The sequence below is a fragment of the Hyla sarda genome, chromosome 1 (assembly GCF_029499605.1).
Source record: "Hyla sarda isolate aHylSar1 chromosome 1, aHylSar1.hap1, whole genome shotgun sequence".
In the NCBI taxonomy this organism is placed as follows: Eukaryota; Metazoa; Chordata; class Amphibia; order Anura; family Hylidae; genus Hyla; species Hyla sarda.
The window spans coordinates 298,863,025-298,889,297 of NC_079189.1; the positions used below are offsets into that span (position 1 = coordinate 298,863,025).

The 26,273-nt window shown below is 41.0% G+C and overlaps 1 protein-coding gene across 3 annotated transcripts in view; it reads left to right on the forward strand.

Moving 5' to 3' along the window:
• Positions 1–25,403, forward strand: part of LOC130268873 (guanine nucleotide-binding protein subunit alpha-11-like) — an 82,821-nt gene extending 57,418 nt beyond the window's left edge. For all 3 annotated transcript variants that reach the window (XM_056518061.1, XM_056518062.1, XM_056518063.1), the window contains exons 6-7: positions 8,638–8,791; positions 24,020–25,403. In XM_056518061.1, coding sequence (XP_056374036.1) covers positions 8,638–8,791; positions 24,020–24,249 — 384 coding nt within the window. In that variant the 3' untranslated portion in view covers positions 24,250–25,403. The remainder of the gene's footprint in view (positions 1–8,637; positions 8,792–24,019) is intronic.
• The last annotated feature ends 870 nt before the right edge of the window (positions 25,404–26,273 follow it).

The following is a 26,273-nucleotide window of genomic DNA, read 5'->3' on the forward strand; positions in this document are numbered from 1 at the left end:
GTGATTTTGCTGTCAGCACATTCAACTATTTAAAGATGAAAGTATTTCATATGATAGTTCATTCATTCAGATCTAGGAGGTGTTATCTTAGTGTTCCCTTTATTTTTTATGAGCAGTGTATTATTATTGACATGGAATTCAAAACCTTCTCTCTCTAACTGAATATTACTGAGAGTTTTTCCTTTCAAAGCCAAACATGAAATGCTGGCTCCAAAAGTGCATTTTTTTCATCCAGTACCTCATAAGTTGTCCTTCTGGCTGGGTCCACACATAGTATTTTGGTCAGTACTTTGTACAGTTTTCTTTAGCCAAAACCAGGACTTGGTCCAAAACACAGAAAAAGCTGTAAATCTTCCCATTATAGTTTTTTCTTTATTGGTTCCATTCCTGATTTTGGTTAAACATCACAGCACTGACCAATATATTACATGTAAAACCAGGCTAAGGCTGGATTTCCACTTGCCAGTTCTTTGGAAAACCTACACTGCAGCCTCAGGCCCCTTTCACACTACAGTTATGCTCCTGCATTCTGACACCCCTTATTCAGCAATAACATGTCATGAAAAAATGGATGAAATAACTGAATACAACAGATGATAACTGATGACCAATTTTGACGGACATTCTGTCAAAATAACGGACATGTGCCATCCGTCATGCACTGTTATAGTCCATTATTTTATGTCCGTTATTTTATTTCCATCCGACTTCCTGGTTGTGATGCTGTTCTGAGCATGCTCAGTAGCTATAAGGGATCATAGCGGAACATAAAATAACAGACAATAACGGATGCCATTTGTGAACATCCGTCACGCGTAGACTTCAGTGTTAAAATTTAAATTATTTTTGACAGGACCAAAAAAATACCATTGACATAAATGGGATATTTGATGGCCGTTTTATGGACTTTCTGATGGGAGTTTGTGACAGGAGTTTTAGCAGGAACATAATGGTAGTGTGAAAGGTGCCTAAGAACAGTTTAAAAGCCATAAAAGGACAGGTTTTTATCATCTGTGCTGCTGTCCTGTTGTCCTGTGGTGATAAATCAAATAATCCTGTATGGATCCCAGGGCATTAGTTACTATTACAACAACACTTTGGGAGGACTAACCTCCCTCGGGGGATAGAGAACCCTACAACTTGGGCTCCACTAAAAACTATTTTTATTGGTATGCATTATAAAATATTTTTTTAGGAAACAAACAAGCTACAGATAGTGATTTAAAATGATCAGATATCCTTGTATGACTTGTTACTAATCTTGAGCTATATGCCTTGTTGTTGGTAAGATAGGGGCTTGTATTTTTACAGTATCAGTGATGGGGATTAATTTTGCACCCTCCCTTCAGGTCTGTTATGTGGTATTTGGATGGTTTGAACAGGGGTTACTTTGTTCATCCTTGTATATCACCCTCCACATATATGGATTTCTATGGCAGCTGGAAGCTGCTTATAATCACAGCACTATGGGGGGGCCTCTCACATCCTCCCATATATCTCTATAAGGGGTCTCACACTCCCTTCTGAATGAATATTGCTGTATTTATTGTGAGGAGTGCTCCTCTATCATGCTGTAGGGGGTCTCTCACACGCTCCTATATAGGTGCTATACCGCTTATATTATGGATTGTACTCGCATATAGCGCTAAAGAGGGTCTCTCACACTCTCTTATGTTGGTATAGTGCTATATGTGTTGAGGGGGGTGCTATGCACCTCCTCATTGTTATAAGCTTATCCTAGTTTATGCCAGTATTCCTTAGAACACTATATAACCACTTTCATTGTTATTTGTATCCTTCAATCTATGTGGATAGTCACTCAGGATCCCTGTCTAAAATATGAATCATCAGCCTCCCTGACTTTTTGCCAGCAGACTGGCTTTGTCAAAGGTAATCAGGCTAGTGGCGATATTTTCGTGCGTGCTGCTTTTTATAATCTTGTGATGTGATGTCATTTCCGGTGGCATCCCTGAGTGTTTCCGGTCCGGTTTTCCAATCAGGGAGAGCCAAGTTAGGCATCATGTGTGTGCGGTCACATGATTATCTCTCATGTGATCCACTGTACCCTGCACGTGACTAGGTCTCTCCTGCACATGGTCCTATGGTGGGCTACACTTGGAAGTTAGAAGTTGTCCATGTGTTTCAGCCAAATTACAGAGATTACTGCAGCCTTGTGAAACCAGTCTATACAATTGTCTACTAACAATAACCAAGTAGCATACATTTATTTTCTAAAGGACCATAGCATAACATATTTTATAGTGTGGTAAAGGCAGGGTGTGTGGTGCAGGGCAGATGTTGTTACCCTTGGGGCAGATGGTATTAACCCCTTGTGTTCGTGATGCCAGGACGTGGTTTAGCCTTAACCACCCGAAGGTAATACCGCTGGTCCTGGGCTAGGCATGGGGACAATGAAGACACCAACGCCAAGTAACGGACAACGGTAGCTTTACTGAGGGTAGACAGTTGTTACAGTCTATGCAGTACAGATAGGGCCCAAGGAGGTGACTAGTGACACAGAGACCTCGCAGGTTTGCTGGGACTTGTAGTAGACAGGAGAATTTAGTGCAGGCCATGCTGGATAAACAGAAGACTTGACTTGACTGACTGGACTGTGATTTTAGCTTACTTTGCACTTGACTTATGGCTGCAGGACTTGACTTGCGGCTACAGGACTTGTAGCTGCAGGACTTGACTTAAAGGGGTACTCCGGTGGAAAACTTTTTTTTTTAAATAAACTGATACCAGAAAGTGAAACAGATTTTGTAAATAACTTCTATTAACCCTTCCAGTACTTTTTAGCAGCTGTAAGCTATAGAGGAAATTCTTTTCTTTTTTAATTTCTTTTTTGTCTTGTCCACAGTGCTCTCTGCTGACACCTGATGCCCATATCAGGAACTGTCCAGAGCAGAAGAAAATCCCCATAGCAAACCTATGCTACTCTGGACAGCTCCTGACATGGACAAAGGTGTCAGTAGAGAGCACTGTGGACAAGACAAAAAAGAAAAGAACTTCCTCTGTAGCATACAGCTGCTAAAAAGTACTGGACGGGTAAAGATTTAAGTAATTTACAAATCTGTTTAACTTCCTGGCATCAGTTTATAAAAAAAAAAAAAAATTCCACAGGAGTACCCCTTTAAGGCCTCCAATGTTCTGAACACACACACCAAGATGACTTGACTGCACTGGACCTGGACTGCACTGGAGCTCAAGGAGAGTGCAGAGCTCAAAAAGAGTGAGGGTAGCTCCACCCAGGGTTTATAAGGGGGAGACCTTTAGGGTCAGCTGGTCACTAGTACCTCCTAGGAAACAATCACATGGTACATTTACAGTCACAGCACACAATAAAATGCATAACATAATTACATGGGGGGAAACAACTGCAGGGGGCCCTGGGGACACTGCCTTACAGGACAGGAGAGTACAGGGAAACACCATCCCATACTGGGCTACCACAATAGCATTTTAAGAGCTGGCTTCTAAATTTCCGCACAGTTGACCTGGTGAAATATTGGTCCAGTTCCAGTGAATCTGAAAAATATGATGATAATCATGAAGCATATCATTTGTTTCATTGTTAAATATTTAGTGGACTTAAACATACTCTGATGCTGGTGTCATACAGGGAACTTCTGCCTATTTGCCTAAGAATCTTTATTTATAGACGTATTGATGAGTGAATCCAATACATTTTGAAGCTGCTCACAGCATAACACATCTCTGAAGCGGGAAGTGGCAAGGGTGTGGTGTGTTTATCACAGAAAGTCTTAACCCTTTAATTTTTTACATTTTGTTATGTTGTAGCCTTGTGCTAAAATAAGTAAAATGTTCTCCAATATTTTACCCTCAAGACCCCACAGTGACAAAGGAAAAACAGAACCGAACCTTTTAATAAATTGAAAAGAAAAAAACTAAAATATTGCATTGACATAAGTATTCAGACCCTTTGCTCAGTACTTAGTTGAAGCCCCATTGGCAGCGATTACAGCCTCCAGTCTTCTTGGGTATAATGCCACACCTGGATTTGGGGAATTTCTACCATTCTTCTTGCTCTCCTCGCACTCAGGTTGGATAGGGATTGCTGGTGGACAGACATTTCAGGTCTCTCCAGAGATGTTTGCTTAGTTTAAAGTCAGAACCCTGGCTTTGTGTTTTGCTACATTCAGATTTCCCTCAACACTGACCAGTCTCCCTGTCCCAGTGACTGACAAATGCTGCCACCACCATGCTTCTTTGTAGGGATGGTATATGGCAGGTGATTAGCAGTGCTGGGTTTCCTCCAGCCATGCCACTTAGCATTGCGGTTAGAGATGAGCGAATCAAAGCTGACAAACTCATTACGAATTTCAGGAAAAATTCAAATTGCAACAAATGCGATTATCGCCGCGATACTATCGCACAAATCGCTTCATTAAACTCCATTTAGTGCGGTCCAGGCTCCAGGGCATCTAAAATGGCGGATTCACATGTCAGTACAAGGAACGCTGGGAAGGCGGGAAGGGAAGGCGGTGGGATGACCCTGAATCACATGCAGGATGCAGCCTATCAGCAGCTTGTCACCCCTGTGACGTCACAGCCCTATATATTCAGCAGCCATTTTGCGGCTCGTCATATCATTCATTACACTGCATAGAGATAGGACGGACATCGCTGTGTGTGTGTTAAACAGAAAAGCTTGTTGCAGCAGCATTTCACCTCTTTGTCACCTCAGCCTTCTGTAGGACACACAGCATATTTGCAAAGAAATGTATTCTTACTGCAGCGATTAACCCCTCAGTCATTGTGAAGAGTATTGTATTGCAAAGAGGGGCAGAGAGCTGTGTGTTACCTCAGCTGCAGAAAGGTTTTCACAGGAGGGAGAAATAATTTTTTAGGACAAATCTGTGTCTTTGTTCCACAACAACTGGTCTGCCGGTTATACTAGTCTGTAGATGTATAATCCATACCCAGCAGTCCATTCCTAATAGTATTTGAGGGAGAGTCTTTTTGCAATTTTGGTTTTAGTACACAGTGAATGTGTCTGCAGCACTGTTGTGTACTGCTGGTGTTGTGGACAATTTTTTTTTCTTTTGTGTACTGTAGCGCATTTTTCTGCCCTCACAAGTGCATACCACATACCTACATCTAAGTGGTGTACTATTTTGTACCTGTTAATCTGTCAAGGGCCTACACACTGTGAAAGGACAGCCAAAAGTAATCACCGGTGGGTATTTTACTCAAATAATTTTTGAAGCGTACAGTAACGCATTTTTCTACCCTCATAAGTGCATACCACTTACATACATACATCTAAGTAGTATACTATTTTGTACCTGATAATCTGTCAAGGGCCTATATACTTTGAAAGAACAGCCAATAGTACACACCTGCTGCTGTTCTAGACAAATACTGTTTTAAGCGTAGTGAAGCGTATTGTACTCGCCTCATATACGCAATAAGTATGTCAGGCAGAGTAGTGCCAGGGCGTGCACAGTGGAGTGGCAGAGGCCTAAATTCATCAGACACAGGCAGAGGTCGCAGCAGAGTAGGGGCGTTTGGCAGCCGGAGTTGAAGCAAGAGGTCTGCGCTCCCAGTGTCAGCTAGCAGTCTTGTCTCGACCAACAACCCAGCAGCCGTGATTGACACTTATGGGGGAGCTGTGAAGGACACACTTATGGGGGAGCTTTGAATGAACACTGTTATGGGGAGCTGTGAATGACACACTTATGGGGAGCTGTGAATGACACACTTATGGGAGATCTGTGAATGAACACTGTTATGAGCAGCTGTGAATGAACATTGTTATGGGGAGCTGTGAATGACACACTTATGGGGAGCTGTGAATGGCACACTTATGGGGGAGCTGGGAATGACACACTTATGGGGGAGCTGTGAATGACACACTTATGGGGGAGCTGTGAATGACACACTTATGGGGGAGCTGTGAATGACACACTTATGGGGGAGCTGTGAATGATACACTTATGGGGGAACTGTGAATGACACACTTATGGGGGAGATGTGAATGACACATGTATGGGGGAGCTGTGAATGACACACTTATGGGGGAGCTGTGAAACACACTTATGGAGAGCTGTGAATGAACACTGTTATGAGGAGCTGTGAATGAACACTGTTATGGGGGAATCTGTAGATAACTCAGTTATGGGGATCTATAGACTGACAGAGACCAGAGCCTGTCTCTGGGGCAGGAAAGCTGCTGTCAGAGCCAGGAGCAGAGCTAAGTGTATTCCACAGAAACATACACACAACTTACTGGTCTGTAGCAGAGACCCCTGACCTCCTTCAGACACCTCACTGCAGCCGGTACAGAGCTCAGAGCGATCTCGCTCCCCCTCCATGCTGCCGACAGACAGCGGAGCACGGCAGCTGAAAGGTGACAGGGGAGGAAAAGAGAGAAAACTCTTTTTCTTAAGTTGTTCCCAGCGCAGCACAGCAATAACTAGGCAGGCAGAGGGAGGGGGAGTGACGCATCTTCCGTCCATGACCTGATCTTTTTGCAGCCGCTTAAAGTGACAGTGTCCCGGGACTTCCTGCAGGTCAGCACTCGCTCGCGTGCCACTCAAATGCACCCTGTGTGCCATTAGTGGCATGCATGCCAGGGGTTGCCGACCCCTGCATTATATAGTCTCCTAATACTGATGCCCCCTCCAGGCTCTGTCATTGTGCTGCTCTGAGGCAGCGATGCCTGTAATCTGCATATCATTCTGAATAACAGTATTATTTCACTACCCCAGCACACTCCATATGCGTTTTAGAACAAAGCAAAGTGTTCTACACCCCTGTTGAGGCTCTCTGTAGGCCAGAAATAGGCTTTTTTAATATAGATTCGTCGCAAATAAATACGACCCAAAACAAATTTTTGGGGAAAATTCAGCAAATCGTCCGAATTGAATTTTTCAAAAGTTCGCTCATCTCTAATTTTAGTCAAAAAGTTTGATCTTGGTTTCATCAGACCAGATAATCTTGTTTCTCACAGTCTGAAATTCCTTTGTTTTTGTATTTTTTTGTTTTGTTTGCAAACTCCAGGCAGGCTTGCATGTGTCTTTTTCCAAGAGTAGACTTTTTCTGGTCACTCAAGCCCACATTGATGGAGGGCTACAGTGATGGTTGACATTCTGGAAGTTTCTTCTGGGTGTTTGCTCTACAATGCATTGTGAGCTGTGAGACCATATATTAACACAGGTGTCTCCACTCAAGGTGCAGAAACATCTCAGAGATAATCAAGAGACATGGGACACCCCCAGGGCTAATATTTAAGTGTCATAGCAAAGACTCTCAAGACTTGGATGTCCATGCAAAAATTTAGTTGTGTTTAAAAAATAAACAAAAATGTCAAAATTCTGTTTTCATGTTGTCATTATGGAGTATTGAGTATAAAGATAGTAGAAGAATACCACTCCTTATATGCAGTTTCAGAAATCTGTTTTAAGATATTGTCACCACTGAACAGAACAATATGTCAACAGTGCCATACTACTTTTGGGGGGAAGGGGTAGTCCCAAATTCAAAGGGCCATGGCTCTATCATCTGAGGTGTAGGTTACAACAGAGGAAGAGCTGGCTGCGTAAGAATTTATTTATGAATAACAGTTGGTTCATGCCCAATTATTTAAATTAGTTCATTTTGTTCACAGGAGCGCACAAGATTTCTTGTTCTATTGTTTGTTCCAAGCATGTTATACATTTAATATATATAGTGAATTAATATTTGTAACACATCATGCAATATTAAAGGGGTACTCAGCTCATAGACATCTTATCCCTTATCCAACGATCTCGGTTGCGGCACCCCGCTGTCATCACTGCACAGAGCAAACACGCCCCCTCCCATAGACCTGTATTGAGGGGGCGGGCCGTGACATCATGAGGGGGCAGAGCCGTGATGTCACAATGCTCCGCGCCCCTGTTTTGCCCATCATTACGCACAGAGCGAGTTTGCTCTGTGCAGTAATGACAGCGGGATGCCGCAGCTGAGATTGTGGGGCCCCCAGCGGCGGGACCCCCACGATCAGACATCTTATCCCCTATCCTTTGGATAGGGGATAAGATGTCTAGGGGCGGAGTACCCATTTAAGGAGGATTCCTTAAAGGGTCATAATTTTTGTAATTTTCAATTATAGTTCATTGTGTTAAAGTGTTAATTACGTATTAGTGAATGATTCATCAATAATATTAATTGAATAAATATTATTTGTTCAAGCTAAATCTAGCCATAACAATCTTAGCATTATTTAGGTAAAATTCAGGGATGAAGTCTCATTGCCATACTGGATGTGGGAAGGTACTTTTCCTTTGTTATGGGCCAATTGGCATCTGCCTCCTGGGGGTCTAGCATACAAGTTTGTGGGGAAGTTGGGAGAGATACCTGTCCACTGTACAAAATGGTATGTCATGTGTATGGTTGGACTGTAATACATGCTGTCACTTATATTAATCAACACCCATAATGGTTATTGCAGGTATATCGTCATATAGGCTGTAAAAGTGGTTCCTAATATAATACCTAAAGCTTTCTTTATATAAGATTTTCTTATGAATGGGTTAAGCCATGTTCACACTTTTTTGGTCTAAAAAAAACACACAAAAAAAAAACCTTAATGAGATGTATGTGACATTCTCTTTCTTTCTACAATAGAATCGTATGCGGGAGAGTTTGGCTCTTTTCAAGAGTATAATGGAGCTGCCCTGGTTTAGAAACACTGCCATAATTCTGTTCCTTAATAAGACTGACTTGCTTTCTGAAAAAATCGCCTTCTCTGACTTGGCTACATACTTTCCCAAGTTCAAAGGTTAGTGGACTATTTTCAAAACCAATGTACATGTGTGATGTCCCAGTACCATAGCGTGTCCTGTAAGGGAAACATTGCTTTAGGTGCCTGCGCTGGGCGCCACTGCTCAGGCGAGCCTTAATATTCATTATAGTCTTTGCCTGTTTTTTTGCAATGTTTTGCACTGTATCTTTAATAAATGTAAAGGATATCTGTTAGGAGGTATGATGCAGAGTACCCATGTCACTCTGATTGCCCAATCAGAGGCCCCCTTACTAGTGTATATAGTGTAGGGGGGAGGAGTTAGTCAGTTGGAGAATAGAGAGAGTGTTTGCTCTTGAGTGTGTGTGTGTGTTCTTAATTGTGTTAGCTTGAGCTGCAGTATGGAGAGGAACCAGCAGAAGTGTGAGGTGATTCAAGGGAATTCTAAAGAAAATCTTCAAGTGAGCGACCATGCCATTCTGCAAGTGTTTTCCCACCCAGGAGGAGTTGAAAATTTCTAGGTGTGGGCACAGGAGCCAGTGAGTCAACGGCCACACAGTGAGTCCAGGATAGATACAGTAGAAAGCCTCAGGCAGCTGGATCCCAAGGGCTAGTTCATACCCTGGTGGTGTAGATTTAATAGGACACTAGCAGAACCCTAGTCATATAGAAGAAAAAGAGAAAAAAACATGGAGCGCCACATAGGGTGATATCATTTAAATAAGAAATTCTAATATCAATTAAAGTTGGAGTGCTCACCTGAGCAGGTTGTGGAAACAGACACAACACTAGACCAAGCACTCCGGGGAAATAATCACAGAAGGTGCAGCGTGGATCTACAAGCCGACCAGGATGAAATGGATAAACTGTAGCTGACACTCCAATAAAGGTGGTAGCAAATAAAGATGTACGATAAAACTTTATTGTCCAGTTATAAGCGCTTTCGGGAACTGACCATTCCCTTCCTCAGAGAGGCGGACTGCAACTGACATCATGTTCACAAACCATTAAATACAAGTACACAAGAAATGGATCACATCTGGTGCCCGCCTCTTCATTATCACCGGGATCTACCTGTGGTCACATGATGCGGTCCAGATCACGTGACGTTCCCATATCATGTGATCTAAATGGAAGTCAATGGACCACAAATAGAAAATAAAAAAAACCTGTGCGGCTCATGGTAGTATGAGTCCTGCAGACTACATATCACTGTACTGGAACAGTGAACCGCTGCGGCAAAATACATATAGGTCGCACATCTATGCGGTCCAACAACAAATCAGAGCACTAAATGTTCCAGTGCATGTAGTCTTCTGCATAACTCATTTATGAAAACAGGAATACAATAAATACTATATATATATGTATATATATATATATATATATATATATGTCAGCAGCGATATCAAAAATACATATAAAAACACATACTGTATAAAATATATATTAATATTAACAATAACTAGAATAAGGTGAAATAAATCACCACTCAATTGTTGCATGTATATATGTTTATATATATATATATATATATATATATATATATATATATACATATATATATATATATATATATATATATATATATATGTAAAGTGCATTGTCAGAATAATAAAGTGCATAAGAATGTGCAATACGGTTGAACCCTCTCAGAAATTGCTCTCAATCATATCATTGAGGCCTGTTGGAATGAGGATGTTCAGTTTAAATATCCAAAAATGTTCTCTTTTTCTGAGGAGGTCCAACCAATTCGGTATCCTATCTAGAATATGCTCAATAGGTGTAATTATTAAATTAGTAAAATCATTATTGTGACATAAAGCAGTATGTTTGGAAACACTGTGTAAACTGTAACCTTTACTGACATTTTAGCAGTGATTATTCGTCCTTATTCTGAGGCTACATGAAGTCCATTCAATATACTGTAATCTACATGGACACTCTAGTACATATAACAAAGGAAGATCCACAATTCATAAAATGTTTAATATTAAGATACACCTGTACTATTGCTAAAAAAAAAATTTTCTTCCATGTGTCATATTGAGACAACATTTACATCTAGTAATGTTACATTTGAAGGCACCTATAGCTGGATCACTTGAAGCCATTAGGGGTGGAACTATTTCGCTTTTTAATTTACTTGGGGCTACAATATTTCTAATAGTTCTAGCTCTACGATAAATAACTCTGAGTTTATGAAACAGGTCATTCATTAAAATATGCCAGTATTTGCCCAGAATATCAATAACCTGATAATGAGATGTATTATAGGTGGTAATAAAATGACAATTTTACCCAGTATGAATTTCCCGTTTTTTTTTCTTTTTTGAAACTAAGCATTCCATTTGAACCCTAGTCAGCGGGGGAGGCCTCAAAACTAAATTTAAAGTCCCAAGTCTTCAACAAGTAATGTCAAGTGGGTGTAAAACACTACAAATCCCAGAAAGTATTCAGGGTTTCCAAGGTTTACTCTGCATCTCCTCTGCTCTAATCTGCGCTGTGAGGACTCTATCAACTACTCCTGTGTCAGTTATCCATAACCTGCATTGGTGTATTTATTATCCAGCGCCTGGTTTAGGAGAAGCTGTTGCATCCTCGGATCGTGTAGTTTAGTGGTGCCCTGGCATCACGAACTGTAAGCTACCTGTGCCACACCAGTCACCAACATTACACGCCATTGCAGGCCCGGCCTATCACAAAGTGGCATCACGAACAGGATCTATACACCCTGAATACAGTCAGAAGTACTAGTGCAGGTTTTTTTGCTTTTTTGAACCTAAGCATTCCATTTGAACCCTAGTCAGCGGGGGAGGCCTCAAAACTAAGTTTAAAGTCCCAAGTCTTCAACAAATAAAGTCAAGAGGGTGTAAAACACTACAAATCCCAGAAAGTCTTCAGGGTTTCCAAGGTTTACTCTGCATCTCCTCTGCTCTAATCTGCGCTGTGAGGACTCTATCAACTACTCCTGCCTCAGTTATCTATAACCTGCATTGGTGTATTTATTATCCAATGTCTGGCTTAGGAGAAGCTGTTGCATCCTCGAATCGTGTAGGTGCTGACATTCCATTTATATAGTGCCCCAAACTCCAAGCACCGTCCAAAAGAATGTGGCATAAGCTTTGACCAGGAGGCGCTGAGATCATTGCTCACAACAATTCAAGTGCTTTTATTTGTAATAGGTGACAGATCCCCTTTAATCTATTCCAATACAGATTTTGCAATAAATTTCAGTCCACTGCAATGAATGGGTTTCCAAGGTAAAACCATACGGCACTTCCACAACATATAGGTCATGACATAAATTTTAAAATTCGCAGCATGCCTTTTATGCTGTTTGTGAATTCACTTTGTTAAAACCACTAACATTTACATTTTACTGTACTTTATTATATAAATTCAGTGTGGATTCCACAACAAAAGTACGATGTATGAATCCAACCTTAGATGTCGGTGTGTGTGTCTTTTTATTTCACATCTTTTTATTTTACATTATTTATAAGTAGTGTAAAAAAGTGCATAATTAGAAGATTGATCTTTTACTCATAGCCTAAGAGACACAATGTCTAGCAGAGCTCTATGGGCCTTCATTCTCATTATTGGGGATGGGAACAGACACCAATGAGTTCTATCTCATGTTTCAATGACAAGTCAGATGTTTCATGGGCCAACGAACAACTAGATAGTTATCAAGAACTAGAGTAAGATATCAATCGGACCCTTGTAACTGGCCAGAATTTTATATCAGCTGTTCATTGGTATCAAAAATCTGATACAAGAAAGTCAGTAAAATATGATTAATATCCATTTTCCATTTAAGATATACATTTTCTCCACTAAATTGGTTGGAGATAATAAGTGTGGCTTACCAAAATGTGTATCCAAAGATGATGCATTGCAGAAGGCGGAAGCAGAAGAGAAAACTTTTAATATACATTTGAGGACATACATAAGACCATAAATTACATATATAAAAAATATTTTTTGCTTCATAATTTGAACAACCTTTCTCATCCCTCTTCCATTCTTCATGCAACCCCGATCCCAGAAAAGTGTCAAAGTGTCTAAATTTAATTCCATTGGCATTTCTGTCCCATTTGATCTCAAGAATGGAGATAGACCTCAACCCATATAGACCTCAATGTAAGTAAAAGGAGTCTGTCTGGTATCACTTGCACAATGGATCCAGGAATGCTACATGACTCTTGTATTGCTTGCAATATTCATACCCATCAAATAATTTTAAGAAAGTATTGCTGGGATATACATATATATATATATATATATATATATATATATATATTTTTTTTTATTTTTTTTGTGAATAGTGTCATAAGATACTTATGATTTGATCCCCCTTCATTTATATGGACATCCCCTTTTATAGACATCTATAAGGGTTATTTTACATTCACACACAGTGAATACATAAAGACATGGCATGCATTAGTAAAGGAAACACATAATGGTTTTCATTGAAGACTATGTTTATTTAAAGGATATAGATTTATCAGTAGTTTCATAGGTATATTGTATGGGCCATCAAAATACATAAATGCCTAATTACTGTAGATAGACATAATTCTATTTATTTTACAGAAAATAACTATGCAAATCGTTTGGCACATTTTTAATGAAATAAACATTCATTTGCTGATGATCGATACGTTGTCCAAATGTTTGGTGTCCTGGTTCCTCCTTCTATATTTGTTGAGGTTTTGAGTAACCTTTACTGTCTCAACTTCCTTATGTTTAAAGGAGTACTGTGGTGTAAGACACCTATCCCCTACAAGCAGGATACCGGATAAGTGTCTGAGTGCGAGGGGTTCGACTGCTGGGAAGCCCCGCGATCTCCGTATAGGGACCTGGCATTGCCGCAGCTGTGCGCGGCTAATCCGTGTGTTGTCGACCTCATTGAGGTTGATGACACGCTCCCCCATATATCTCTATGGGAGCGGTGAGGATGCAACAATGCTCCACCCACCAGCTCCACTCACCAGCTCTAGGAGAAATGCCAATCATTGGTGAAGCCTGCAGAGCAGAAATTTGCAAAAAAATTTCATATACAGGTTCTATAATGACCAGAAATAGTGTTGCCACACATGACAGCTTATCCTGATAAGTCACCTGAAATGACAGGTACCATTTCAAGGCAGTACTGAGGGCATTTAAAGGCGTACTCCACTGGCCCTGCGTTTGGAACATTTAGTTCCGAATGCTGGGTGCGGGCTAAGGGGGTCGTGACATCACAGCCACACCCCTTGTGACATCACACCACGCCCACTCAATGCAAGTCTATGGGACTTCACGACCCCCGCAGTCCGCACCTAGCATTCGGAACAAAATGTTCCGAACGCTGGGGCAGTGGAGTACCCCTTTAAGAGGTTAGCGTATTCTGTTTCCAATGTATAACTATATGAAGTAAGTTCCTATGCACCCTCTAGTGATGGCTGCAAGCATGTTATTTGATACTGACAGCCTATCTTCACCCCTTAAAGACACAGCAAAAAAGCATTTTTCACTTTTAAAAATTTCCATCTACTGAGCCATATAAGAACTTGTTATATGCAGTACCAATTGTGCTGTGTAATGGCATCACTCATTTTACCACAGTCTAAAGCAAAAAAAAATAAAAAATCTTTTTTTGTATATGCCTTTTTCTTACCTGTTGTTGCTGATGTGGCATTCATGCAATAAGCCTTATCTTGGCTTACAAAAGCACAATAATGTGCTCTCATCGGGCTGCTAGTGCTGGAGGTCACCCAGCTGAATTCATTCTCAGAAGTGGGTTGGTGTCAGTTTACACTATGTAGTTCTGATGTGTTTTCTTACTCAAAGTGTATTTTTGAGAGAGATAGTACCACAAGGAGAAAGTGATTTGACCTATAATGACAATTGAGGTGTTTTATGAAGATTTGATGTCTTTAGGCTGTGTTAACACATTAAATATTTACAGCATTTTCTTCTTCCCATTTTCACTTGATTATAGGCTGTGTTCACACGTTGATGTTTATACTGCAGCTAATTACCCCTTATGTTTTGTCACGAATGCATGAAACTATAAAAATGATACAATGTCTAGGGGCGGACAGGGCCGGCGTTAGGGCATGGAAAACTGGGCAATTGCCCAGGGCCCCCCTCCTCCAGAGGGTCCCCGGCGGCTGCTAGAGTTTTTTTTAGCTGGGGGAAGCAGTGTAGCCCTGCATCCAGGATTGAGCCACGCTGCAGAGTTCAATCACATAGTGTCGGCAGTGAGATGCTCCTTTAACACCCTCCCCCTCCTTCCTCTATCTCCTCCTGCTGCTACTGTCGCACAGTTTAGCTGCCTGTCGGCCGACAATCGGGAAGATAGTCTGCAGGCACCAGGAGGCATGAATATCTAGCAGCTTCTAAAGTATTTAATGCACCCAGCCAGCTTTCAATAAAAGTAAGTAGATGTAATGTGTAGATGTACATGTGTGAGGTAAACAGTTTATCTGTTACATGTATTTGTGTATAGTGTGCTGTATGTGTGTGTAATGCAGGTATGTATATATACACATGTGTGATGTATGTGTGATTATGTATGTGTTGTATGTATGCATGTGATATACAGTGGTGCATCTGTCACTATCTGTCACTAGGCCTACCTAAGGCCCAACCCTAGTGCAGCAAATATCGCAGCGGTGGCAAAATCTCATGGTGCTAATATTTGAGATATAAATATCGTTATCAGTGTTTCCCAACCAGGGTGCCTCCAGCTGTATAGGCTGTTTGGGCATGTTGGGATATGTAGTTTTGCAATAGCTGGGGGCATCCTGATTGGGAAACACTGATTTTTGCATGTGTGTGTATACATCAGTGTTTCGCAACCAGGACGCCTCCATCTGTTGGAATACTACAAATCCTTGCATGCTGAGAGTTGTAATTTTTGCAACAGCTGGATACACTCTGGTTTGGAAATATATATATATATATATTTTCTGTCCTATGATACACACACACACACACACACACATATATATATATATATATATATATATATATACACACACACAGACACACAGTAGTGTATTTAAGGGGGTGTAATCCAAACTTCTCTCTCTGGTGTGTCCAACCATCCGGCGTCAAAATTAAGACGCTGAATGATTGTGAACTGTCCCATTCAGATGAATGGGATCACTTCTAGCATCAGTTTCCCTCCAGTGCACGCCTGATATATGTGAACCTAGCCTCATTCAGTCTGCAGGGTGCCAGCGTATAGCGGGTATCTACCACTATATGTTACTGTATGTGAGAATATTGGTCTATGTATCGTGGTTTTTATTTCAGGAACAATATTGCGGTATTTTGTGTGTCAAGCAAATATTGTGTGTCTACAGGGACATATGCTTTGTGGGTGGCTTCTGCTCCTGATCTTTTAACCCTTTCAGGACTCAGCATTTTTCAGTTTTTGCACTTTAGTTTTTTTCCTCCTCACCTTCTAAAAATCATAACGTTTTCAGTTTTCCACCTACAGACCCATATAAGGGCTTACTTTATGTGCTACCAATTTAACTTTGTAATGACATCAGTCATTTCACCACAAAATTCATGACAAAACCCCCCAAAAATTAGTTGTGGGGAAAAAATTAAAAAAAACAAAACAAAACACAATTTCAGCATCCATTTCTACGCAGGACACTTTTTGGTAAAAGTGACACATATTTATTCTGTAGGTCCATATGGTTACAAGAATACCCAATTTATGTAGGTTTTATTTTATTAATAACAACTACATGCACCAAAATTAGTATGTTTAAAATTAGCATATTCTGACCTCTATAATTTTTTTCTTTCTGTATATGGGTATGTATGAGGGCTAATTTTTTGTGCTGTGGTCTGTAGTTTTTATTGGTACCATTTTTGTTTTGATGGGACTTTTTGATCGCTTTTTATAATTTTTTTTAGGGTAGACAAAATTATCAAAAATGCGCAATTTTGGATTTTTGAATTTTTGTAAGTATACGCCATTGACCGTGCTGTTTAATTAACATTATATTATTTACAGTTCGGAAATTTATGCATATGGCATTACCACATATGTTTATTTTTGTTTCTATATGATTTTTTATTTATGGGAAAAGGGGGGTGATTTAAACTTTTATTAGGGAAGGGGTTAAATCACATTTATTAACTTTTTTTTACACCATTTTTTAGTCCTCATAGTGGTTGCATACACTGTTCAATGCTATGCTATGGCATAGATCAGTGTTATCGGTGCTCTGCTGATCCAACCGATTTCACCGCGGCCGTCCCGAACAGCCTGACTGAGCTGCCGTGAACTGTTTTACTTTCACGTTAGATGCAGTAATCAACTTTGATAACCACGTTTCCAAAACGATTGTTGGGGTCTGGTGGGTATGGTCTGGCATCCTTTACTATATTGTGATTTGTTTATCCTCTACATGATTTGTTCTTGGCAGCCCCTTGGGATTTTATTGGTGATTCAGGACCAAGCTTTCTGCTTGATGCCATACACTTACACTTCAGCCCTCATTTGGTTGCCCTTAGTATTACACATCTAGTTACCTTGCCTGCCTATATACCCACCGCTGTTCTGCTGTATCCTGGTGCCTTTATTTTTTCCTTTTTGTATTGTTTTCATTTGCTGTTACATATTTTATCATGTCTTTATGATCTAAATAAAAATTATATTTTATTTCTTATTTTCCAATTCTGTGCTTAAATTCTTTTGTTGGTGTATTCAGTTCCCATGCACAGTTACTTATCCAGTAGTAAGGTTTTCTTTTTGGTGTTCCAGGCCCATTAAGTCTAAAACTGGCCCTGGGGGCAGAGTACCCCTTCACGGACACAGCGCATATGTTACGCCGAGCGCTCCGGGTCCCCGCTCCTCCCTGGAGCGCTCGCTACACTCTCGTTACTGCAGCGCCCCGGTCAGATCCACTGACCGGGTGCGCTGCGATACCGCCTCCAGCTGGGATGCGATTCGCGATGCGGGTGGCGCCCGCTCGCGATGCGCACCCCGGCTCCCGTACCTGACTCGCTCTCCGTCGGTCCTGTCCCGGCGCGCGCGGCCCCGCTCCCTAGGGCGCGCGCGCGCCGGGTCTCTGCGATTTAAAGGGCCACTGCGCCGCTGATTGGCGCAGTGGTTCTAATTAGTGTGTTCACCTGTGCACTCCATATATATACCTCACTTCCCCTGCACTCCCTCGCCGGATCTTGTTGCCCTTGTGCCTAGTGAAAGCGTTCCCTTGTGTGTTCCTAGCCTGTGTTCCAGACCTCCTGCCGTTGCCCCTGACTACGATCCTTGCTGCCTGCCCCGACCTTCTGCTACGTCCGACCTTGCTTCTGTCTACTCCCTTGTACCGCGCCTATCTTCAGCAGTCAGAGAGGTTGAGCCGTTGCTAGTGGATACGACCTGGTCACTACCGCCGCAGCAAGACCATCCCGCTTTGCGGCGGGCTCTGGTGAATACCAGTAGTGACTTAGAACCGGTCCACTAGCACGGTCCACGCCAATCCCTCTCTGGCACAGAGGATCCACCTCCTGCCAGCCGGCATCGTGACAGCATAACTGTCCCTCCTGTCTTTGCTCCCACTGATTGAAGCACCCTCGGCACAGTTGCTTTTAGCAGCCAGGACCCAATGCTGGACATCACTGATCAGGCATTAATACTTTAGTCACTACGATCAAAGTTGATTGTGGTGTCTAAAACAGAAAAAGATCTATTGCCAGTTAGCTCATCATGTTGCTGATAGGGACCTCCCTGACAAGATGGGCATAGGTCTCTTATCTGGCTCCGTTCGGTCCAATCAGCGCTCCTTTTCTGCAGGTAGACTAAGCAGCCTGTAGTAATGGAGAGCTGATAAAAATGATCAATTTTGTGCTATGGCAAAGCAGAGTATATGAAATCGTGCCATTATCCCCCCTCCCTCTGATCCCCTTTTGCCATTATCCCTCCCTCTCCATCTTAATGCCTTGTGCATTAATAATTAAATAACTAAAAAAATAATAATAATAATAAAAAAAAAAAATATATATATATATATATATATATAATATATATATATATATATATATATATATATATATTTACACATACAAAAACCCTCCCTCCGTCCCATACACATATCCGTGCATGCAGCCCGTCCTCTTCGGCAGGGCCGCACTGACGTGGGATGTCCTCCTGAGCTGTGCGGCACCTCCACTCAATGTCAGGGGAGGTCACACGTCTCCCCGGCAACCATGCAGCTCCCTTACAGTAGCCGTGGTCACAACTCCGGCCATGCTACTGTACACTGAGTTGCCACGGCCATTCTCCGCTATGCGCTGACAAATACTGGCCAATGCATGGCCGGTAATTGTCAGTTCATTGGCGTACCCCCGAACCACCAGTGGCGTACCCCTAGGGGTACGCATACCACCGGTTGAGAACTCCTGCTCTAAAAAAAGCGTGGCTACCGGGAAAGGGGCGTGGTCATAAAAGGGGCGTGTCTTTGCCATTTTCAAAGAATCCCAACATATTTACTAAGGTTTCCACAGAAAATGTGGTGGATTTGAGCTCTTGAAAACCCCACAGTTCAGAGCATGTGTAAAAAAAAAAAAGCAAAACATAGGAAATAGTGCAAAATGTAGGGAAACTTTAGTAAATACTGTGGGAAAAATATCTGTTGGGGAAAAAAAAAACCACAAAGAAAACTAGACACCACTCTCAGTAAATCAGGGCCAATGTGCGTATGTTCCAGCATTACTCCTAGATAGCTGGAGATATTTTGATTGAACTTGGTACACATGTAACCTATATAACATCTAAAAATATAGCAGTTAAATTACCATAACCCCCCAATTTGTGTAAGTTAGGGTTTTTATCTAAAGACCCATGCAAGTCTATGGGACTTCCAGTATCTTACTCCACAAGCTCCACTGTGCATCTCATGGTGAGTGTGTTGGTCCAGCTTGTAAACCATGCTCCTTCAAAAAGCCATGCCTTCTATTTTCACTTTTTTTTTTTTTGTGGCTTAAAGCCAAAAACCCAATTTTCTCCGAATACACCCACATCACAGGTCATTCAACCACAATCTCTTCATTGCAGGTCAGCCCCGCCTTACTTCACATGTTCTGTGAAGGTGTTGGTCCGGCTTGCAAACCTCGTTCCCACCCACACACCATGCAAAGCCACGCCCCCTTCTATTAAAGAAACTTGTTTTGCCTGCTCACGCATGTTTACTTTAAGATTTCTTCATATATTTACAATTCTCCAAGGATATGCAAAGTTTTGAGAGCAACTTTAAGTTCGGTAAACCGAATAAAAAATATTAAAAAAATATCCAATAGTCAGCAGATCCTGTCCAAATGGGTGGGTTCAGCCCACTTTTATCCTATGTGTTTAGCTGTACGCAAACCACCAACATTAATCTCTTTTTCAGATGAAAGTTACTAGGTACAGTTCTCAGATTTTACTATAAAATGCAAACAGCTTAAATGACACTTTTAAGGAGTGAAATATGATAGTTGTATTTGTTGTTTTATTACTTTAAATGCAATACGTGTAACAAAATCATAGCATGTTAAACAGTGAGGATTATACAGAAGTAGGTCATAAAGTAGGTTATAAAGTGCTCTATAAGGTCTCCTTCACACCTTTTTTTTGTGGTATATTTACTTGTTTGTAAAAAAATGGCAAGAATTTAATGCATTTTATCAAGTATTGAGTGCTTTTTATTTTTATTTTTTATTTTTATTTTATTCAGACATGCATTTTTCCAGGCATGTTTTTCCCTTATAGAAAAGCATGTGGAACAACACCCACAAAAATGCCACTCCTAGAACAAGCTGCTTTTGAAAAATGTTGAAAATGTAGTCCAATCTGTAGGCGTCATGTTTTGAACTGAGGAAAATGATATACAATGCATAAAAATAAAAGTTACTATCACACCTCCACATTTTTCAACATTTTGTAATGTAGCAGGATTGTACTAAAAAGTAAAAAAAATTAAAGTAAAAGTAAAAACAGAATGTTAGAAACTTTACATTTTATCAAAAAGGAAAAACTAAAATATTGCATTGACATAAGTATTCAGACCTTTTACTCTGTACATAGTTAAAGCAGCTTTGGCAGAGATTGCAGTTGTGGTGGAGGTGTGATGGGGGCAGATGGAATTACCCTGGGGCAGATGGCATTAACCCCTTGTGTTCATGATGCCAGGGTGTGGTTTATCCTCTACACCACCCGAAGGTATACCGCTGGATCCTGGGCTTGGCACAGGGGCAAATAATGGCTCAGATGCCAAATTACAGAACAACGGCAGCTTTACTGAGTCAGACAGATGTAACAGTCTATACAGCTTGGCTAGGCCCAAGGAGGTGACCAGTGACTTCAGAGACCACAGGGCTTGCTGGGACTTATAGTGTACTTGGACAATTTGATGCAGGGCCATGCTGACTTGAGACAGAGTTGACTTGGACTGACTTGACTGACACTGACTATGACATTCTTGACCCTGTTTGTAGCTTACCATGTTTTGGCTTTCACTGTGGGGCAGTAGACTTGTGGGTCCGTGGTAGACTTTGGGCCTCCTTAGGACACCAGACACTCTCTCAGGACTTAAACTCAATGTAGCTCCGCAAAGACTCAAAGAGAAAGAGGAAGCTCCACCCAGGGCTTATATGGGGAGATTCTAAAGGGGTCCCATAGGTTACCATGTAGGTCACATGGTCACTGGTACCTTCCCAGGTTACAATCACATGACAATAATACTTAAAGGCATATGGCAAATTATGTATATTACATTAGATAACATGGATGTTTAATACTAAACATGGAGTATAAGTACAGGGCCCAGGGGTCACGGAATGGAGTCTGCCTGACAGGACAGCTATGGTACAGGGGTGCAACTCCTGTACTGGGCCACCACACAGTCTCCAGTCTTCTTGGCTATAATGCCATATGGTTTACACACCTGGATTTGGACATTTGTTGCCATTCCTCTCTGCAGCTCCTCTCAAGCTCTGTCAAGTGGGATCGAAACAGTCGATAGACATCCCCCTTCAGGTCTCTTCAGATATGGTCCATTAGGTTTAAGTCAGGGCTCTCACTGGGCAACTCAAGGACATTCACAGAGTTGTCCATAAGCCACTCCTGTGTTGTCTTAACTGTGAACTTACGGTAATTGGCTAGTTGAAAGGTAAACTTTCGGCCTAGTCTGAGGTCCAGAGCACTCAGGATCAGGTTTTCATTAAAGGGGTCCCGTTCAGAATTTTTTTGTACCATTATGCTCAGGTTGCCAGCATCTAAAACAACAAATGGCACTCACCTGCTGCCATTCCCTCAGTGCCCCGGTATCGTCGCTCCAGTCCTAAGCTGCCATGTTCTTCCTGTAGTCAACTTGTCACACTGCTGATCAGCAAATCCTCGGCCACAGCACTGTCCCTCCTCCGCTGGTGCCAGTGTTGCATTGAGTCCTGGCAACCAGGAAGAAGAGAGCAGAGGACTTGAGCAGCAACACTGGGGCATTGAAGGAGCCCCGGTATGGTGCAGATTTGTGTAGAATATTAGAATTTTAGTTATTTTAACACGCGGCCATAACATAGAGAAATATGAAAGAAGTGTCTGAAGACTTTCTGAATGCATTGTACATATTTGTGGGGAAAAATTTAGTATAATCTGACATGTACATGCACTTTCTCATTTAGATTCATTTTTGTGCATGTTAGTATTGTATTTTATCTTTCATAACATTAGTATATGATTATCAAGGTAAAGTTCTAATGTTATAATTCGGCAATTTCTGCGTTTTTTAAATGTTTTTAAATGTTACCTGTTAACATGAACTCCTGCCCATTCTTTATATCAGGCATGAAGATATGCAGGTCCATGCCAGGCAGTGGGTTTACCCGAGCAACTGTACAAAGCCAAGTGAGTTCTGTGCATGAGTCCCATTAATTCGAAATGGGCTTGTGCATGCAACTTGCAGGGTATCATATGGCTGCCTCAGAAACTCTGCTGCCCAGTGTGGAATGTGTTTCTCCATCCATGCTGATCGGAATACTGGACAGGAGTTCAACTTTACTGGTACCATTTATTTGTATCTCACTTGTGCAAATGTTTAAAGGGGTACTCCGGTGCTTAGACATCTTATCCCCTATCCAAATTTAAAGGAATTGTTCAAATTGTAAAGAATTTGAGAACAACTGTATACAAAAGTTCACTAAAAATCTAGTTGAAAGGTTTTATATGGATAGGGTGTTGAAGAGAATGGTAGTTAAGGATATGAAGTACTGGGATTTCCTCTTGCCATATGTATTAATTGTGATGTATCACAGTCTTCCAAAGGGTTTCCTTTATGGCAGGGGAGAGTGGAGGGTCAGCAATGGGGTCTTACAAGAAGGCTAGAGGACAAGAGGCTACATGTTAGGATTTTGCCTTTGCAAATGAATAAAGACATTCACATAAATGTCAGCCTTACAGTGGACTTGTCAAAGATAGCTGCTTAAAGGGGTACTCCGGTGGAAAACAATTTATTTTAAATCAACTGGTGCCAGAAAGTTTATACAGATTAGCAAATTACTTCTATAAAAAAAAAAAATCTTAATCCTTCCAGTACTTATTAGCTGCTGTATGCTCTACGGGAAGTTATTTTCTTTTTTAATTTCTTTTCTGTCTGACCTCAGTGCTCTCAGGAACTGTCCAGAGCACGATAAGTTTGCTATGGGGATTTGCTCCTACTCTGGACAGTTCCTGACATGGACAGAGATGTTAGCAGAGAGCACTGTGGCCAGACAGAAAAGAAATTCAAAAAGAAAAGAACTTTCTCTGTAGTAAACAGCAGCTGATAAGTACTGGAAAGATAAAGATTTTTTTTAATAGAAGTAATTTACAAATCTGTTTAACTTTCTGGCACCAGTTAATTTAAAATAAATGTTTACCACCGGAGTACCCCTATAATCTGAGAGTCACCGCAGCACTCCCAAGACCCATGCCATCATATGACTTGCCGGGGATCATGCATCTGGTGGTTTGTGCTTTCTGAAGAGCTCTCTTATGTACCCTCATATAGCCTTTCATTCTCTGAATGCATTATATGAAATTACCTTCCAGTACTTCTCCAGTCACACAGAGAGCGGTGGTGAGTACAGAAAGAAATTAAGGGAAGCAATAAACAATACCTCAGGATTGGAAACGTATAAGAACAGTATAATATTGAATTTAACTGTAAAATTGCAAAATACATTTCTGTTCTTCATTTCCTGTACAATTTTCATATCTTTTTCTTTCTTATTTAGGTCCTCGCCAGGATGCCAAAGCTGCTAAAGATTTCATTGGGGCAGCCTATAGGGACATTTTTGAAAAGACAAAAGTCCACGATACTCTGGAAAAGGAAAAACTAAAAACAGATCGTATCCTATATCCTCATGAGACCTGCGCCACAGATACAGAAAACGTCCGTAAAGTCTTTAATGACATAAAACATGATGTACTCAGGAAGTTCCTAATAGACCTTGGACTTGTATGACAGACATCCTCCATTACTCTTCTCCTCTGCATGATATGAACAATGGTGAATTGGTGATATCCAGTATGCAAAGCCAAAGAGAACATCTTTATTATATCTACTGTTACCAAGTTGCATTTAATTTTATGACAAATATCTTGGCACTTTACTGACAAATGTGAAGCTCTTACTAATGTGCAATTCAAAATGGCTTCCATATCGATTTACTCTGCTAATAGGAAAAGAAAGTAGCTGGCTAGCTGAACATATAGGCATTTATGGGTATATTAACCATTGCAGGTAGTTGCTTACACAGGATGTCCAGGATGAGAAAAAAGGACCTGTCTCTCCATGGCCTATGTCTGGTGTTGGAGCAAAGAAAAACGAATTGGTGATTTTTATGTTACACCCTATGGACAGAAGTGGTTATTTTTCTTAAATAAAAAGGACCCTTTTTACTCAGTCTGGACAACCCTATCAAAGTATAGTCTTATGAAACATGTTTAATAATTTTACTAGGCAGTCAAGAATTTCTGTAAGTTCTTTCATTTGGAATCGTTTTATATAAGACAACTTAGTCAAGCACCCATGGCAGTCTTGTAGTTTTTTTTTAGGTTTCTTATGCCTAAGTCTGCCAATAGGACATGAATACACACTGATTCCTTCGTGTCTTCTTCAGGAGTAGACTGATCTGTAATGCACATTATCAGCATCTCTCTTCAACCCAGCTGTGGGACAGTGAGGATAGCCTTGGGCAACCAATTACAGCCCAGCTTTCATTTTACCACAGCTCTATAAATTATGATTGGTTATAGTCGGCAAAACTAGACAGTTTTTGTTTTAGACACTTTTGATAAATATGTGGAATGAACAAATACAGTTTGCTGACCAGGTGGGTAGATGTATCCTGCCGCCATGCATGAACATATAGCACTGGGGGTTTCTTACCATATGTGCCAAACACATTTACAAGTTTGCTAAAGTTATACACTATACAGAACTGATGCTGGTTGATGTTGAGGTTACGCATTATTGTTTGGTGACATTGCTAACAATTGTATTTATTGTCCTGTCATTGCCCATAGTAGTGTTATTTCTAAAAGTCATAGAGTAGCTTATTTAATTGTATCTTTTTTTTAATATAATTCGCTGTGTTATATTGTATGTTATTTTTTCTGCCTATCTCATCTCGCGTTCTTTTTTAAGCACTTAAAACTAAAGAACATTTAGGGAGATTTATGGAGTTGTTCACAGTGGTAAAAGCTGAGCTGTGATGGTTGCTATGACATCACAGATAATCTTTCTAGAGAAGACATTTTGATTTGTCTCCCCCAGTGTTTCACACATTGGTCTTTAGCTAATCTGTGCTGGAGTAAGATGGTACAAATGTATTAAAGGAATTTTTGAAAGAAAAAAAAAACAAGAACGCACTGGAATAACACACACTACTATTATTCATTGTTCATGCAGAACAGCTGCTCTCCAGCGTCCTTTTGACTCTTTTCAGTCTCTTTCCTGTACCCAGTGAAGCTCTAGTCTCCTCACTTCCTGTGGACATGCACCAGTGTTAGAGACCAGAAAGCAGCTGTATTTCCCAGGATGAATTGCAGTTAGGTTCATGGCAACTCCCAAGTTACCAGAGCTTACTTCTCCTGTTTTCCCCCACTAAACTACATAGAAATCAGTCTCTCACACACATCTCCAGAGATCTCACTATCATTAGTGCTATGGGATCTCATTTCTTAGAATTTTCTTCCTCACCAGTTCATCTTTTTTACTTTATATTTGTGCTTTCAATACTTTCTCTTTATGCAGTTCTTTAAAGCACAACTGCCATGAGGTTTGGGGCATATAACCTAACCACAGTGTGCATGGTGTGTAAACTATGTCACCAGCCTTACTTTTATCCCTCTTGTTATGGCTTTTATTAGCTCAAAAAACACTTTTATATGCAGCCACTGACAGTCGGATAGGCGTGGCCAGGGGTTCACTATGCCCCATGGCTGCCACGCCTATCCCCTGTACACCAGCGCTGGGACCGCTGT